This window comes from Lagopus leucura, unplaced genomic scaffold, assembly GCF_019238085.1.
Source record: "Lagopus leucura isolate 7727_CA_CO unplaced genomic scaffold, USGS_WTPT01 Super-Scaffold_1, whole genome shotgun sequence".
NCBI classification, from domain to species: domain Eukaryota; kingdom Metazoa; phylum Chordata; class Aves; order Galliformes; family Phasianidae; genus Lagopus; species Lagopus leucura.
The window spans coordinates 38,421,011-38,434,578 of record NW_024962250.1 but is presented as its reverse complement, the minus strand read 5'-3'; the positions used below and the strand labels follow the sequence as shown (position 1 = coordinate 38,434,578).

The 13,568-nt window shown below is 46.0% G+C and overlaps 1 protein-coding gene across 2 annotated transcripts in view; it reads right to left on the bottom strand.

Moving 5' to 3' along the window:
- Positions 1-12,650, bottom strand: part of SLC35F4 (solute carrier family 35 member F4) — a 102,941-nt gene extending 90,291 nt beyond the window's left edge. For both annotated transcript variants that reach the window (XM_042867285.1, XM_042867294.1), the window contains exon 1: positions 12,548-12,650. In XM_042867285.1, the coding sequence (XP_042723219.1) occupies positions 12,548-12,650 (103 nt within the window). The remainder of the gene's footprint in view (positions 1-12,547) is intronic.
- Positions 12,651-13,568: the final 918 nt, after the last annotated feature.

Genomic DNA, 13,568 nt, shown 5'->3' with positions numbered 1-13,568 from the left:
ATCTTCCCTCCCTCAACTTAAAGCCATTTCCCCTTGTCCTGCAGTTATCTCCCCTTTCAAAGAGTTGATTCCCCTCCTGTTTGTAGGCTCCTTTTAGGTATTGAAAGGCTGAAATGAGGTCACCCCGCAGCCTTTTTTTCTCCATGCTGAACAAGCCCAGCTCCCTCAACCTGTCTTCGTACAGGAGGTGCTGCAGCCCCCTGATCATCTTTTGTGGCTCTCCTCTGGACCCTCTCCAACAGCTCCCTGTCTTTCTGGTATTGGTGGCCCCAGAATAACTAGGGATAACTAAATATAACCAAGTTAACATCAGCAACAACTTTCACAATCTCCTTTTCTCAGGGCTGTATCATCAGGACTCCCTGCCCAGTTTTTCCTTTGTGCTGAGGGAACTCAAAGAGCCAGCCCAGGGAATCCAGCTGGCAGCACCTGATTGTAAACCTGCTCACACGTTCTCTGCATGCAAGGAATCTCTCCAGATTCTGTAATATAAAAGCAGGAGACAACTTCACAAGCCACCTGCCATAGATGTGCAAACATTATCTCATTATCAGCCACTCCTTTGCACTTAGGCTTATGAAACAAGACCTCCATATTTTACCTCCAAAGCAGAGCAGTCATCCAATCCAACGGTGTTACATAAATGAGCTTCACACCAGTGGGGAAAGCTAATAGATTTTGTAGGTCAGTGCTACTGGCAGATATTTCTCTGAAGACCGTGTTGCAAGTTCAAGGGGAAGGGGAAAAAAAAGCATTCTTCAACTAGATTTCTGAAGGCAGGAGTCCAGTAAAAGTTAATAAGAGTGAGGAAAAACCAGGAGAAAGATCTCCATCGATTTGTTGTAAGCTGACCTGAAATTGTCTCAAAAATTCAGGGCATGTGAGGACAAAAAAATATTCTAGCAGAGAACAACTCCAAAATAAAAATAGCAGCAGTGGCTAAGAGCAGTTCTTCAAAGGGATGTCAGACTTTACAATACTTTGTGCAGCAGCAACTAAAAAGGCTTCATGTTGTCGCTACACGGCGATATTAAAAAACAGCACTCATTTCTTTGGGAAAAAAAAAAAATCAAAATGCACAGAGCACAGTAATAAAACACAACCAAGGGAAATCTGCTTTAAATCCTATTTAGAAAACCCTGAGGCATTTTTCCTTGCTCGCTGCGGTCAACACAATGTCAAATTCTAATTTTCAGCACAGGTCAGAAACGTTGCAGCTGGCAGTTGGATGCATGGTGTGGGTAACAAAACTAATTTCTAGGAATTTGGCTTTTAAATAAACAGCAGTGGTGGCAAGTCTCCCATGCTTTTTTGGTTGCTGTTGTTTTTTAGCTTATTTTCTCAATATAAGTGTTACAAGGAGTATTAAACTTGCTGTAATAACAAACTTAATGCTTTCTTGCTTTCTATGATTCCTTTTGCACAGCAGTGCCTGGGCTCTTAAAGAGCCAAAATATCTGAAAATGACTGCAGAGCCCTCTATTTCCCTCACCTAAGAAAGAGGGGAAAGCCTACTTTTTATTCTCCAGGCACCACGACATATTTGTGAGCCTAATAACATCCTTGCAAAGTAGATAAAATATTATGCATTATCTCTACATTACATCAGCAAAGATATAGAGGCCCAGTAGTCAGCCACCGGCTTTCTGCAAGTACAAAATTAACCCTGGATTTATTATTTCAAATAAGACGAGATGATCATTATGAATATTTTATAACATTTTCTGTAGCCTTAATAATACAACTATGTTCTCTCCATTTTTTTTTTAAACTGAAAAGGGTTCACAGCCATCGTCTGGGAGGCTCTACAGGCTGTTACCAATAGTGTGGCTCTGGAAATTAATATTTTATTCATTGAATTTCAGATGAAAACCTGAGACCGTCCTGTAGAAATGTTTTATTGTTTTTACTGCATCATCTCAAAGATCCAAACAAAGGGAGGTTTATTACCCTGTGACTCCTGGCATCCCAGTGCATTCAGGAAAAGCAGGCAAAAAGTGCAAAGTCTGTATGTCACTCATCAGTATCCTACACGTGTGCTGGAATGAATTATGGGGCAAAGAACGTGTTTGCTTCAGAGTGTGCTTATTTACCTTTAACAGGCCAATATTTTGTTCTCCTTCTCTCCCTCTGTCTCCATAAATATCTGGGGAAAGGGTAAGGCTCCAAGATTTCATGGGTGTTACCCTCATTCATCAGTTGAAGTACCAGCAGCAGCAGAAAATACCAGGAAAAGATATACCAGGAAACTGAATTATATGGAGTTCTCAGTAGAGGAGAGACATGGACCTGTTAAAGCAGGAAGGTCACAGAAATGATCCCAGGGATGGAACACCTCCCTGCGAGAACAGGCTGAGTGCAAGGGCTGTGCAGCCTGGAGAAGAGAAGGCCTTGGGGAGAGCTGGGAGCAGCCTTTGGGTATCTATGAGAAAGAAGGGGACAGGCACTTTAGTAGGGACTGTTGTGATAAGACAAGAGGAAATGGCTTCCAACTCATAAAGGGGAGATTTGGATTGGATATAAGGAGGAAGTCATTTACAACAAGAGCGGTGAGGCACTGGCACAGGTTGTCCAGAGAAGTGGTGAGTGCCCCTGCAGACACCCAAGGTCAGGCAGGATGGGCTCTGAGCACCTGATGGAGCTGTGGGTGTCCCTGTTCATTGCAGGGGATTTGGACCAGTTCCCTTCCAACTCAATCAATCCAGTCATTCTATGATTCTACGCTGCTCTGCACATCTCCTGTTGACCGCTCTCTGAAGCTGGATGTGAACTAGCTGCTGTTCCTGTAAGACCCCAGAAATGTTACCAAGTACGCTTCTTCAACAGTGAGCTACACTTTTCACATGGTCCATTTTCACGTGGTCCATCACACTACTTTGCCTTTCATGCTCTCCTATTAAGGTTACTCAAATTCCATCAATAGACTCAAAAGTTACAGAGGGAGGGGATAGGGACAAGGACATCATATTCACATAAGCCTTGCTTCCTTAAGAAACCAGGTTAAAAAAACCCACAGATGAAGAGTTACAAGACGTTCTGTAATCTGCTTTTAAAACAGCCTGGAATGAAGTGCAAAGTCCTAACAGGGCACACGCGGATGTGTTTGACATTAGGCAAAACAGCATCATCTTTAAAAAATGCTCCCACAATAAAAAGAGACCCAGCAGCACCTCCAAAAGCAGGAGCGTGCTCTCTCATAGAACTACCACAAGACACAGGGATATTCTTTCCTTTTTTCAAAATCAACCCTTTTTACTCTCTTCCAGACCTTAACAGCCTGCTACAAAAATACCATAAATTATAGAGTATAAATGATGTCAAAGCCTGCTCTCAGAGGGAGGCTGGGAATAGTAATCATGTATTCTTCAGTTTGGGAATACACAGACAATTTCTGTTCACAGCCTATTAAAAAAAAAAAAAAAAAGAGAGACTGTGCACATCAAAGGCACCAAATATATTTCATTTAGATCTTCTCATCTACCAGCCCAATTTGATGCTCAGACACAGGGAGAGAAGGGAGGCTGACAGGATGAAAAGGGAATGTCAGGACCAAGTAGAGTAGCTTAAGCCACTGAAATACAAAGAGTAAATGCTGCAGAAGACTGAGTATCTAGGTACTGTGTTGAAACTGCACTGCATTTGTCCTGCTGGTTTCCAGAGGCTTGCTCCCAAATACCTGAATGGTGCAGGAGATAACGACCATAACCCTCTAATGAAGACATACGAATCTTTTCCTCATTCTTCACACAAAGGATATATGGCAATTCAAACAGCCCACTGCGAGCTTTAAACCACCTCCCACAGAGGGAAACAGAAATATTTGGGGACAGAAACCAAACAGAATGACTTGTTTCACTCAGCCACACACCGTCTACCACTCGCAGAGAGGATGTGAAGGGCAGTCATTAAACAGCCACATGATTTTTCTGCTGTACTGTTATCTTGCCAAGTAATACAGCAGTAGAATCACTTTTATCCCAGGGGTAAAAAAAAAAAAACAAAAAAGAAAGAAAAAGAGCAGAGGAAATATCAGAACATTGATGCCGTTCTCCAGAGCTGCACTGCACCCTTTAGAAAATACCAAAAACAAACAAATAAACAAACAAAAAAACAGAGAGACAGACAGAAGAATTATAGAAAGAAACAAGGTAAAAACATAGGAAAAAAAGGCTTACTGTTTTTCTAGAGCTAAATCAAGAGCTTGGTTGTGAATAGGCCCTATCTAGGGGCAGCTTTTGCATTACAGTAAATATGAACCCAGACAACTGAGGTCTGTCCCTTACTGTTATTTGTATGGCAAACCTGAGACCCGTGCTCAGGTAGGAGTCCAAAACCAACAGCTGTTAGCGCTGTGCCAAGTGATAGTGATGGATTTATTCTACCTGCATTCCTTTACACAAGATAAATCTGAGAGCTGCACTTCCCATTTTGTTTACTTTACCACCTTAAACCAGTAAGCTCCAATGAACGCCTTACCTCCTCAAAGTGCTATGAAACTTCACTTCGCTCTATAAATATTTTACAACAATAATAATCAAGGGGCACATTTTCAAAGAACAGGCTCTAAAAGTTATATCCACAAAATGCGAGAGCATTGCAGCTAAAATCCAAGCACACACTCACCACAGAAGCACTTCATAGGCTCACAGAATCATAGAATGGGTTGGGTTGGAAGGGACCTCAAGGATCATGAAGCTCCAACCCCCCGCTGCATGCAGGGACACCAACCTCCACATTTCATAGCAGCCCAGGCTGCCCAGGGCCCCATCCAACCTGGCCTTGAACACCTCCAGGGATGGACGGGGCATCCACAGTGCCCACCTTACAAACTTTGGCCCTCAAACAGGCAGTGCTGCATACGTGCACAGTGTGAACCACCAAGTTTAAGCATGCTCTCTAGAGCCTTCACATTCTTCCAGCTGAATTCTCTGAGCCCATAGCTGAGGATGCCTGCCTTCACAAGGATTCAGTTGCTCTGAACTGGCTTCAAAGCAGATGTGCACAAAGGCGCTGCACAGACTCTACCTACAAATAAAGTTGTCCTGATTTCATCAAATTAACCTCCTTTCCAACGCTGAATGTGTGCAAACAAACAGGCTGCACTGGAAAACCCAACTCCAGACCAATCCATGCACATTACCCAAGAGTCCCCCCAAGAGGAATGGCAGAAAGCAGGCCTGGCACTGGACAGGTCACCTCCAAAGGACACACAGCTGCACTCCAACAAGAGCTCAACTACATTCTTCAGCTAAAAAAACAGCTTTTGTTTCTTCTTCCAAAGCTTTTTCAACACGTATGAAAAACAGCACTTCTTCAGTGACACTCCAGACACTTCATCCATCCAAACTGTCTCTTTGGAAGTATTCTTAAAACATCTGAAGTTTTCTTCTTAAGTCTCCACTTTTTTCTTTTTCTCCAGCACATCTTGCTCTGGAAAGAAGTAAGAAATGATAGAGAACCAGGAAACTGGTTCTTCTTTCCCATCTTCCCAGTAAACACTAAGTTCAATCATTTTCCACCTACTCTTTATGTTCCCAGCCTCACCTGGTACAGAGAACTGAGTGTCTTCCCATAAGCAAAACCAATCCTCCTCAATTAGAAGTGCAAGCCATGCCATGGAAACACCATGCAGAGTACATTTTCCTACCATCCATGCTGTTTGCACTGGAGAATTCTCTCTGGGAGAGCACTGGGATGCATTCCACTTCCACACAAGCTGCTACAAATTTTAGCCCCTGTAACACACTGTACAACAAGTTTTTTCTGGCACTGCAAAGAAAAACCCCAATCTGCACCCACACAGCTCCAGTGCTTCAGATTCCACGTGGTAAGTTTTGTGTAAGAAATGAAAAAGTCTCAGGTTTTAGACACAGGAAGGAAAAGGTACACAACAACTGCACCAGAAGATGCCCTTTTACTTTGAGATGCTGAACATAAATCACACTGTGTTAAACTAATGCAATGACTTTTCTGTGTCCAAACACAGTGACAGAGAACATGTGTTCTAGCCCTGTTTCTTGCTTATCTTACACAGCACAGGATTTCAGTATTGTCCTCAGACACCCAAGCATATGATGCCCATTAGCAGTAATGGATCTGCATAGCTACATCCCTCTGAACTATATGAAAAATCAGTTCCCCAGCAGGAATTTGTTTTTCAGTGAGGTGCACAGCATTTACAAGTAATCCATTAATAATAATAAAGGTGTGCATTGGTTCTCACCAAAAACATCCCTCAGAATACCTGGTCTCTGTATCTTACTTCAACAGGTAACTGCTCAAGCAATGCTGCGTCAGTCCCATAAACACTCACTTCCCAATTGCAAAGGTAGCCATAATGCCAGCACAAAGAGGTTGGACTCACGCTACAATTTCCTTCCCATTGTGGATGGAGAGATCATTGCCAGGCTTATGATTGGTCTAGCAGTGAGTGAGTGGGTTTAGTGTAAATATGATTATATTTACCCATGAGATGCAACGAGAGTGCTTGCCTCCCCTCCCCCCTGCAAAGAGTAAAACTGGAAACGAAAGTAGACTTAGACAGGCATGGGAGCCTGCACCAGCCAAAATAGATGGGACACCGCCAAGACAAGGAACTGCTCTGAGATCACCAGAAGCACTAGGAAACATCTCCCACCCTAGGGCTGAACCCTGCTCCCTCTCCTAAGCTCGTAAGTGAATCAGAAAGGAGGAAAGCAGCTTCCCATTGCCTTTACAAAGGGACAACTGAGACATTTCTCACTACCTCACTCTGCTGCACCTGATCTAGATGCTGGAGGTAGGAAAGGGCAAGTCTATTTTACCAACAATATTCGCAGGTGAAGTCTGGGAAGAATGAGTGTTCCTAAAGTAATAACAGAAAGGTCTCCTCTGTATGGCAGATATAATGAGAACCTGTGACTTGAACGCAAGCTGCATACCTTTGAATAAATTCACTCTTGTCACTCAAAAATGCTGGGGATGCTCCCACTTACAGCTCTGCCACTGCTGTGTGAGCAGTACCCTGGGTATGGACTAGGCACAGTTTTACATCTTTGTCCTGTGGCAGCCCAAAACACAGCCAACAGGGAGTCCCACTGCACCTTACCACAGGAAAGAAAAGAGATTTTCCTTCTTCCTTAGTAGAGCTGGTCCAGTTTCTGTTGGTGAGTAACTTAAGCGGCCAGTTAAACACTTTTCCCCCCCATCCTCTTTGCACATTTGCCACAAAAAGACAGATTTCTTTTTTCCAGGCATTTTCAATATTTATCATGGCAATCACCCAGCAGCAGGTTTGTGAGGAAAAACTCCTGCCACCCGTTGTTCAGCAACCAGCATGCCACGAATTCACTTTCATGGGTGAATGACTATGCAGGTAGTTGAGCAGAAGTCCATCAGCTTCCCAATGTGTAGAAGACATTATTGCAAACTTTCTAATATACCTTACCATCTCAGACTCCCCTGCCAAATAGCAGTATTTTTTTTCTCTAAGTCCTGCCAAACTTATTTATGAGACATCTTTATAGTTTGGGAACTAATTCTTGTTTAGATACATAAGGCTGGGAGGGAATTTTTGGCCATTAATCCAGTCTTCCGCTAATTTTCAGCCTTAATTTATTCATGGACCGTTCATACCCATTTGTATATGTGCCAACATGCTGTTTCAGTTTAAATAACTCTTCTTTCCTACATCTCCCTGTTTGTCCTCCCAAGATATATTTGCAGCAGTGGCCACATTCCCATCTTGGCTGGCCCAAACAAGCCAAGCTCTGAAATAAACCTTTTCCAGCTAAACATGCATCTCAAGTCCCTGAAGCCCAAAAGCTATCAGCTGGCACAGGGGCTGCTGCTGCTAGCTGAAACAGCCCTCAGACCTTCTTAACACACACAGAAGTTGATTCAGGCACCACTGCCTCCTTTCCAGATTCCTCAGCTCAAAGAAACCACCAAAAACTTCAAAGCTCCTTTCCTCGACCTCTGCTTTCCAGTCTGTCCCACTGTGTGTGCTCTGTGTTGGAGAAACTGAGGGGGTCTGGAAACTGCTGGAGAAACAGGAGAGTGTCTCCAGTAAATAGCCTAAGACTTTGTTCCTTTCACTAAAGTGATGAGGCACCAGGAGGGCATGGTGTTCAGCAAGCACAGAGATGATCTCGGCCTGCCATGTGATTTGTACTGCAGCAGAGCTGCTGGCACAGCTGCTGTAATAGCCAGGAAAAAAATTCCCTCTGATGTTTTGGAGTTGGAATTCACCTCTACGGCCTTCTACACTGTTCAGGGAGCAGGGAAGCAGAATTGTCAAGCCTCTGATACTGGCTCACCGCGCCTGTAATCCCAGTTTTATTAAGCAAAGCAATTAAGCACGGACTTAACTTTAAACACACTGTCAAAGCTCAGTGGCTTAACACAAGTTCAGACTTAAGCAGGTGCTTAAGTTCATTGCTGACTTGAGGCTTAACTTGTCAAATGAAACCAAAGAACCTTGCTTGAGCTGCTCTAGCAGAGTAACAAAACCAAAAGCTTATTCCCTACAGCAAGTGTGCTGCTGGGAAGGGCAGGTTCAGCATTTCTCCCAGCTCCAAGCCCTGCTAAGGAAGGACAGAGCTGTGACAGCACCCCTGCCCTGCAGTAGACGCAGGTGATGATGTGGATGCAGTAGGGGTGCTCAGCCAAGGCCATGCTGTGTGTCCCATCACTGCCAGTCATTGACAGCAGTCTCTGCTTCCAGCAGCTTGCATAGGTCCAGGGTATCAAGGCAGGGCTGAAGAAGAGAAGAGGGCTTGAAGCAGCATGGGGGAATGTTAAAATGAAGAAGTTCCCGCTGTAGGCTGGCAGTCAGAGCCCTGTTGGGGGTGAGATGCAGACCTCTAGACCCAAACAAGAGCAGAGAAAGGAGGACATAATCTTTGAGACAAGCTCCTCAACTAAGAAAGATACGGTGACGGATCCTGTGAAGAACCAGGAGAACAAGTGCAGCTGCTGCAGTTTCAGTACCATTACGCTGTGGTTGTCTGAGGCAGAGAAAATGGTGCTCCAAAAACCCAGCTCTGCAATGCTAACAGCCAGGACAGCACCAACCTGACTTGGAGGTGGAGCTGATGGAGATCAGAGATTAGCAAGTTCAGCTGGAACGCTTTTAATTCAGAGGTAGGCACAGAAAGGCTGTTAGTTCAGACTGGAAGGAGAGGAACTTTGTGTCATAAAAACCAAGAATACATTCAGAGATGAAAGTCAGATGAGGTAGCATTTGGAAAGAATCAAAGGGGGAAAAAAAAGCCAACATATACTCTTAAGAACAGAGGCACTAAATATGATTGTATTAGCAGTAAAAAGAAAAATGAGAAATTATGGCAAAGGAGAGGGAATGGGGACAAAGACTGGTGCCTCTGTTCTATGCCAGCACAGAATCAACATTTATGCCCTGGGAAATTAAGGAGTAACTCTGAGGAAATTCACTGGAAGAGAGACAAGCTGTTACAGAACTTCCTCAAAGTTACTCCATAAACACACAGAGACCTCATACATATATATTGTATATATTATCAATGCAGGAACTAAGGGACCAAGCCATATAGCCAAAGATAGAGGGTAACTCTGATCAGGAACCATCTTTTTGATCTGTGGAAGTGGTGGGAAAAAGAAGGAAAAAAAGCACAAAACATCATGTCTTGGCTCCACTGCTAATGCCTTATTATGCAGGATATGTTCTTTTGCTATATGCATGGATGCAAATACCAGACCAAACCCATGCTTCTGCTTAATCAGTTGGCTCACAGAAGCAAAGAAGCTGCTTTCCGTCTCTAACAGCTTTTTTAAGGATAAATAAGATGATAAAAGTGCTTAACTTGTAATTAACAGAATCATACACGCACTCTGAAGTAGGTTAGTGCACAAAAATACAGAAGAAGCAAAAGAAGAAATACTCCAGTTCCCTCAAAAACAGCCAGTCAGCACTACAGACATTTGATGACAGATTTCCTGGGCATTTGTGATCAGTCCTTATCCTTCACACAGACCCCTAGGCGTGCTCTCCTGTTGAACTACACAGTGAATGCCAATTAGATAAGGAGAGATGTAACTCACAAGCAGAATTCATAGAGCCTTGGGAACTTGGTCATTTTTTCAGGATCCACATCCCAAAAGTCAGCAGAACAACTGCTACCCACACCAGCCTTCCTCTTTTCTCCTCACCAAGGAGGAGAAAAGTCTCTAGCTGGACACTGCAGGTGATAGACAAAGAAAAGCCTCAAGGAAGGTGGTGACCAGCAGCAGAACACCATCACCAAAATATCATCCCCACCTGGTGCCTGGCCAGCTCCTAGATGAGAGCTGACGGCTATGAGAGAAGCAGAAGAAAAGCAGACAGAGCAAAGCCCTTCTGGGCACAACAGCTCATCCTCAGCTCTCTTCCCAAGCACGCTTCAGACCTGGGCAGGAGCAAGGTGTCAGTGTAAGGAGATAACTCCATGAGCTACACATTTGGACATGTGGCAGAACAACAATTCTTCTATCACTGGGAGTGGATTTAGATGCAACCTACCTGAAAGTCGGTGCACACTGCACACCACGCTGCAGCTCTCCAGCAAAAGGCACGGGCACGGTTCAGCTGCACTAAAACTATTTGAACAGCAGTGACATAATGATGCCCTCAGAAATAAAACGAGAGCTTGTGTACCTTACAAATTAGTTGCACAAACTTCCCGTTTGAAGACTTACACTTTGACAGAGCTCAAAACAATTAGCAGAGAACTGTCAAAAGCACTTGGAAGCAGCCACTCCTGAAGGCTATGTTTCAGCCTAGACACAGAAACGGAGTAAAATCTCCAAGCCAGGACCTACCAGAGGACAAGCTACTCTCACTGTTTCAATGCCAAGAGCCTGCAAGAGGCCTGACCCTCCTGAAAGATGCCACATGTAAGGTAGAACATCTTTGCGAAAACCTTAAAACATTAAATCACTTTATAAAAGCAAAAAATCACAGCCATGAGGAAAAGTTAAGCCATTTGCCAACTGCAAGCACTCCAAAGAATTACCATGGTGTTTACAGAACTTAAAGAGACTTCCTGAAAAAGTGCTTGTGGTTTAGCAGGAACACATCTTTTTCATTCACCTGAGGACACTTCACACTTGCAAGTTTTCTCATTCAGCTTGGTGGCCACAAATCCTACTTGTTTTCTTCAAACAACAAAACCTGAGATACTAATCTTTCCCCTCCAGCAAAACGCCTGTCAGCACCCAGACTTCCAAGAGGTACAAAAGGCCAGGAAATCTGCAATGAAATCTCTAGAGTCAGCAGTTTTGTGTGCTTTACTCTCCAGGTTCTGTTTAATTCCAAGTGGATGCAGCTTGTAGCATCTGCAGAACCTGCTCCTGGACCGAGGAAGCTCCTGTACTCTGGCAGTCAGTCTTCCCATGCACCCATGCAGAGACAGACAGTCACACTGCCAACACTGAATTCGGGTCTGCATTTTGACAGAGAGTGGGAGTGTTGCTGCAAGCTGAAAAAACTGCATTCTGCAACCAAAGCAAACTTGTGACTAAGTACAAAGCTGGTGCCCTCACCTTTCTCTGGTCCATCTGTCAGGCTCCTGCAGAATGCAGGACACAGTCCCACCTGGCTCACGCTCCCATGCATCCATCCCTGCAGATGGCTCTCAGCTCCTTCCTAACTGCAACTGACCTCAGCAAGGGGCCCTCACACCCACCATCTCCACCACCTGCTTTAACGACACACAAGGCAATCTTATTACTATTTTCAATGCACGGCTTGCTTTTTTTTCTCTTACAAAAAGCCCTCAGAGGTGTCCGTCTGCTAGGAGCAGCTCGGCTGTGCCGCTGTTTCCCGGTGTACTACGGCTGGAGAGCACTGCGCCGTTCTGGAAGCAGCTCACCTCCGTCGATTCCAAGGGGAGTTCACACACGCAGAGCCAAGCGTGCTCCCCGCACCTCACCGGCTGCTTGGGGTTTTCTATTTTCCCTTCCTTTTTTTTTTTTTTTTTTTTTTTTTTTTTTGCCTTTTCCTCTTTTTTTTTTTCTCCCCTTTGCCTCCATTTCCCTTTCCTAAGCGTCGGCAAAGTGCAAAGTAACTCTCAGACCACGGAACGGATCGGTTTCCCCCCCGCGGTATCAAAAAAAAAAAGAATCATTTCTTTCATTAAGAGGAACTTTCACCGTGGAACAGCTCCACGGAGGGCTGGGACATCCCCAACCCCACAGAAATCCACTACAGCCCTAAATCCTCACCCGGTTAAAGCGAGGCGAAGCCGGATCTCCCAATCACCCCCCACCTTTCTGGAAAAATCTGATTACTTTGGCGAGGAAAACGAACCATCGGGGGATGCTGAGGCTCCGGGGCCCCCCCACCGCCACCCAAACTTTCCCGGAGCAGCCCTGAGCTTGGAGGGAATTAAAAAAACAGAAAAAAGCCCCCAAAAAGGAACAAATCCCCGCATCCCTCCCGAGCGCCGCTGCAGGATGGCTGTAACCCCCCCCCACCCCCCCCAGCATCCCCCGCTCGGCACCTGGCGGGGAGAAGCCCAGCACGGAGGTAGAGGCACGGTGAGAGCCTTACTTTTCTGGCTGGAGTAGCCCGGGTAATATCCATAGTAGCCCGTGATCCGTAAGATCCTGTCCTCGATGGTGGCCACGCCGTTGGGTGCTGCTTTCCCATCCATAGAGGGCGGGAGCCGCGCGCGCGGGGCGGCCGGGCAGGACGCGGAACCGAGCCGGACACTGATGAGGACGAAAAGGAGGAGGAGGATGAAGAGGAGGAGGAAGCGCGGCCGCCGCAGCTCGTGCCGGGGCTGCCTGACTCCGCCGCCTGGTGCAGGACGGGCTCCGCAGCGCCCAGCGCGGCCGCTTCCCCCCCCCCCTCCCGCCCGTGCCCGCCCAGCCCCGGCGCGGCGCTGCGCTGGAGGGAGCGGGGAGGGCCGCGTTGTGGCTGTGAAATGGTGGGCGCCAAAAAGTGAGCGGCTGCCCGGTCACTGATACCCCACTGAGGGGTATCAGCACAGTGCTGTTTCCCCCTTGTGCTATCACGACAGCCCCCGATAAGGAGTCTATCCCCTTCTTTCTTACAGCCTTAAGAACTCGGAGCCTTCTCTGCTCCAGGCTGCACAGCCCCAGCTCGCTCGGCCCGTCCTCGTAGGGAGGTGTTCCATCCCGTTTTTGTGCCCCTCCTCTGCACGCTCCCATGGCTCTCCATGTGGGATGGAGAGCTGACACAGCCTGCATCCTGGAACGGGCCCACCTGCAAAGCTCAGGGTGCAAAAGCCACGGCTGTGCGCAGGGCTGTGGGATTGCTCTGTGTGCTGGTAGCTCCAGCCTTAATGTCACTGAGAGAAGTGACCTGAAATGGTGTCTGCAAAGCACAAAACTGTGGGTCTCCAGCTGCAAAGGGATGAATCCTGTCTGTGGGTTTCAGCATTTTGTTCTGCCCACAGGTATTCGTTCACTTGGAGCCTCAGAGCCATAGAATTAAAGTTGGGAAGATGCTGTAAGATCATCCAATCCAAGCTGTCACCTACCACCACCACTGTCCACATCCCTCAGTGCCACATCTCCACAGTTCATGAACACCTCCAAGGAACGTG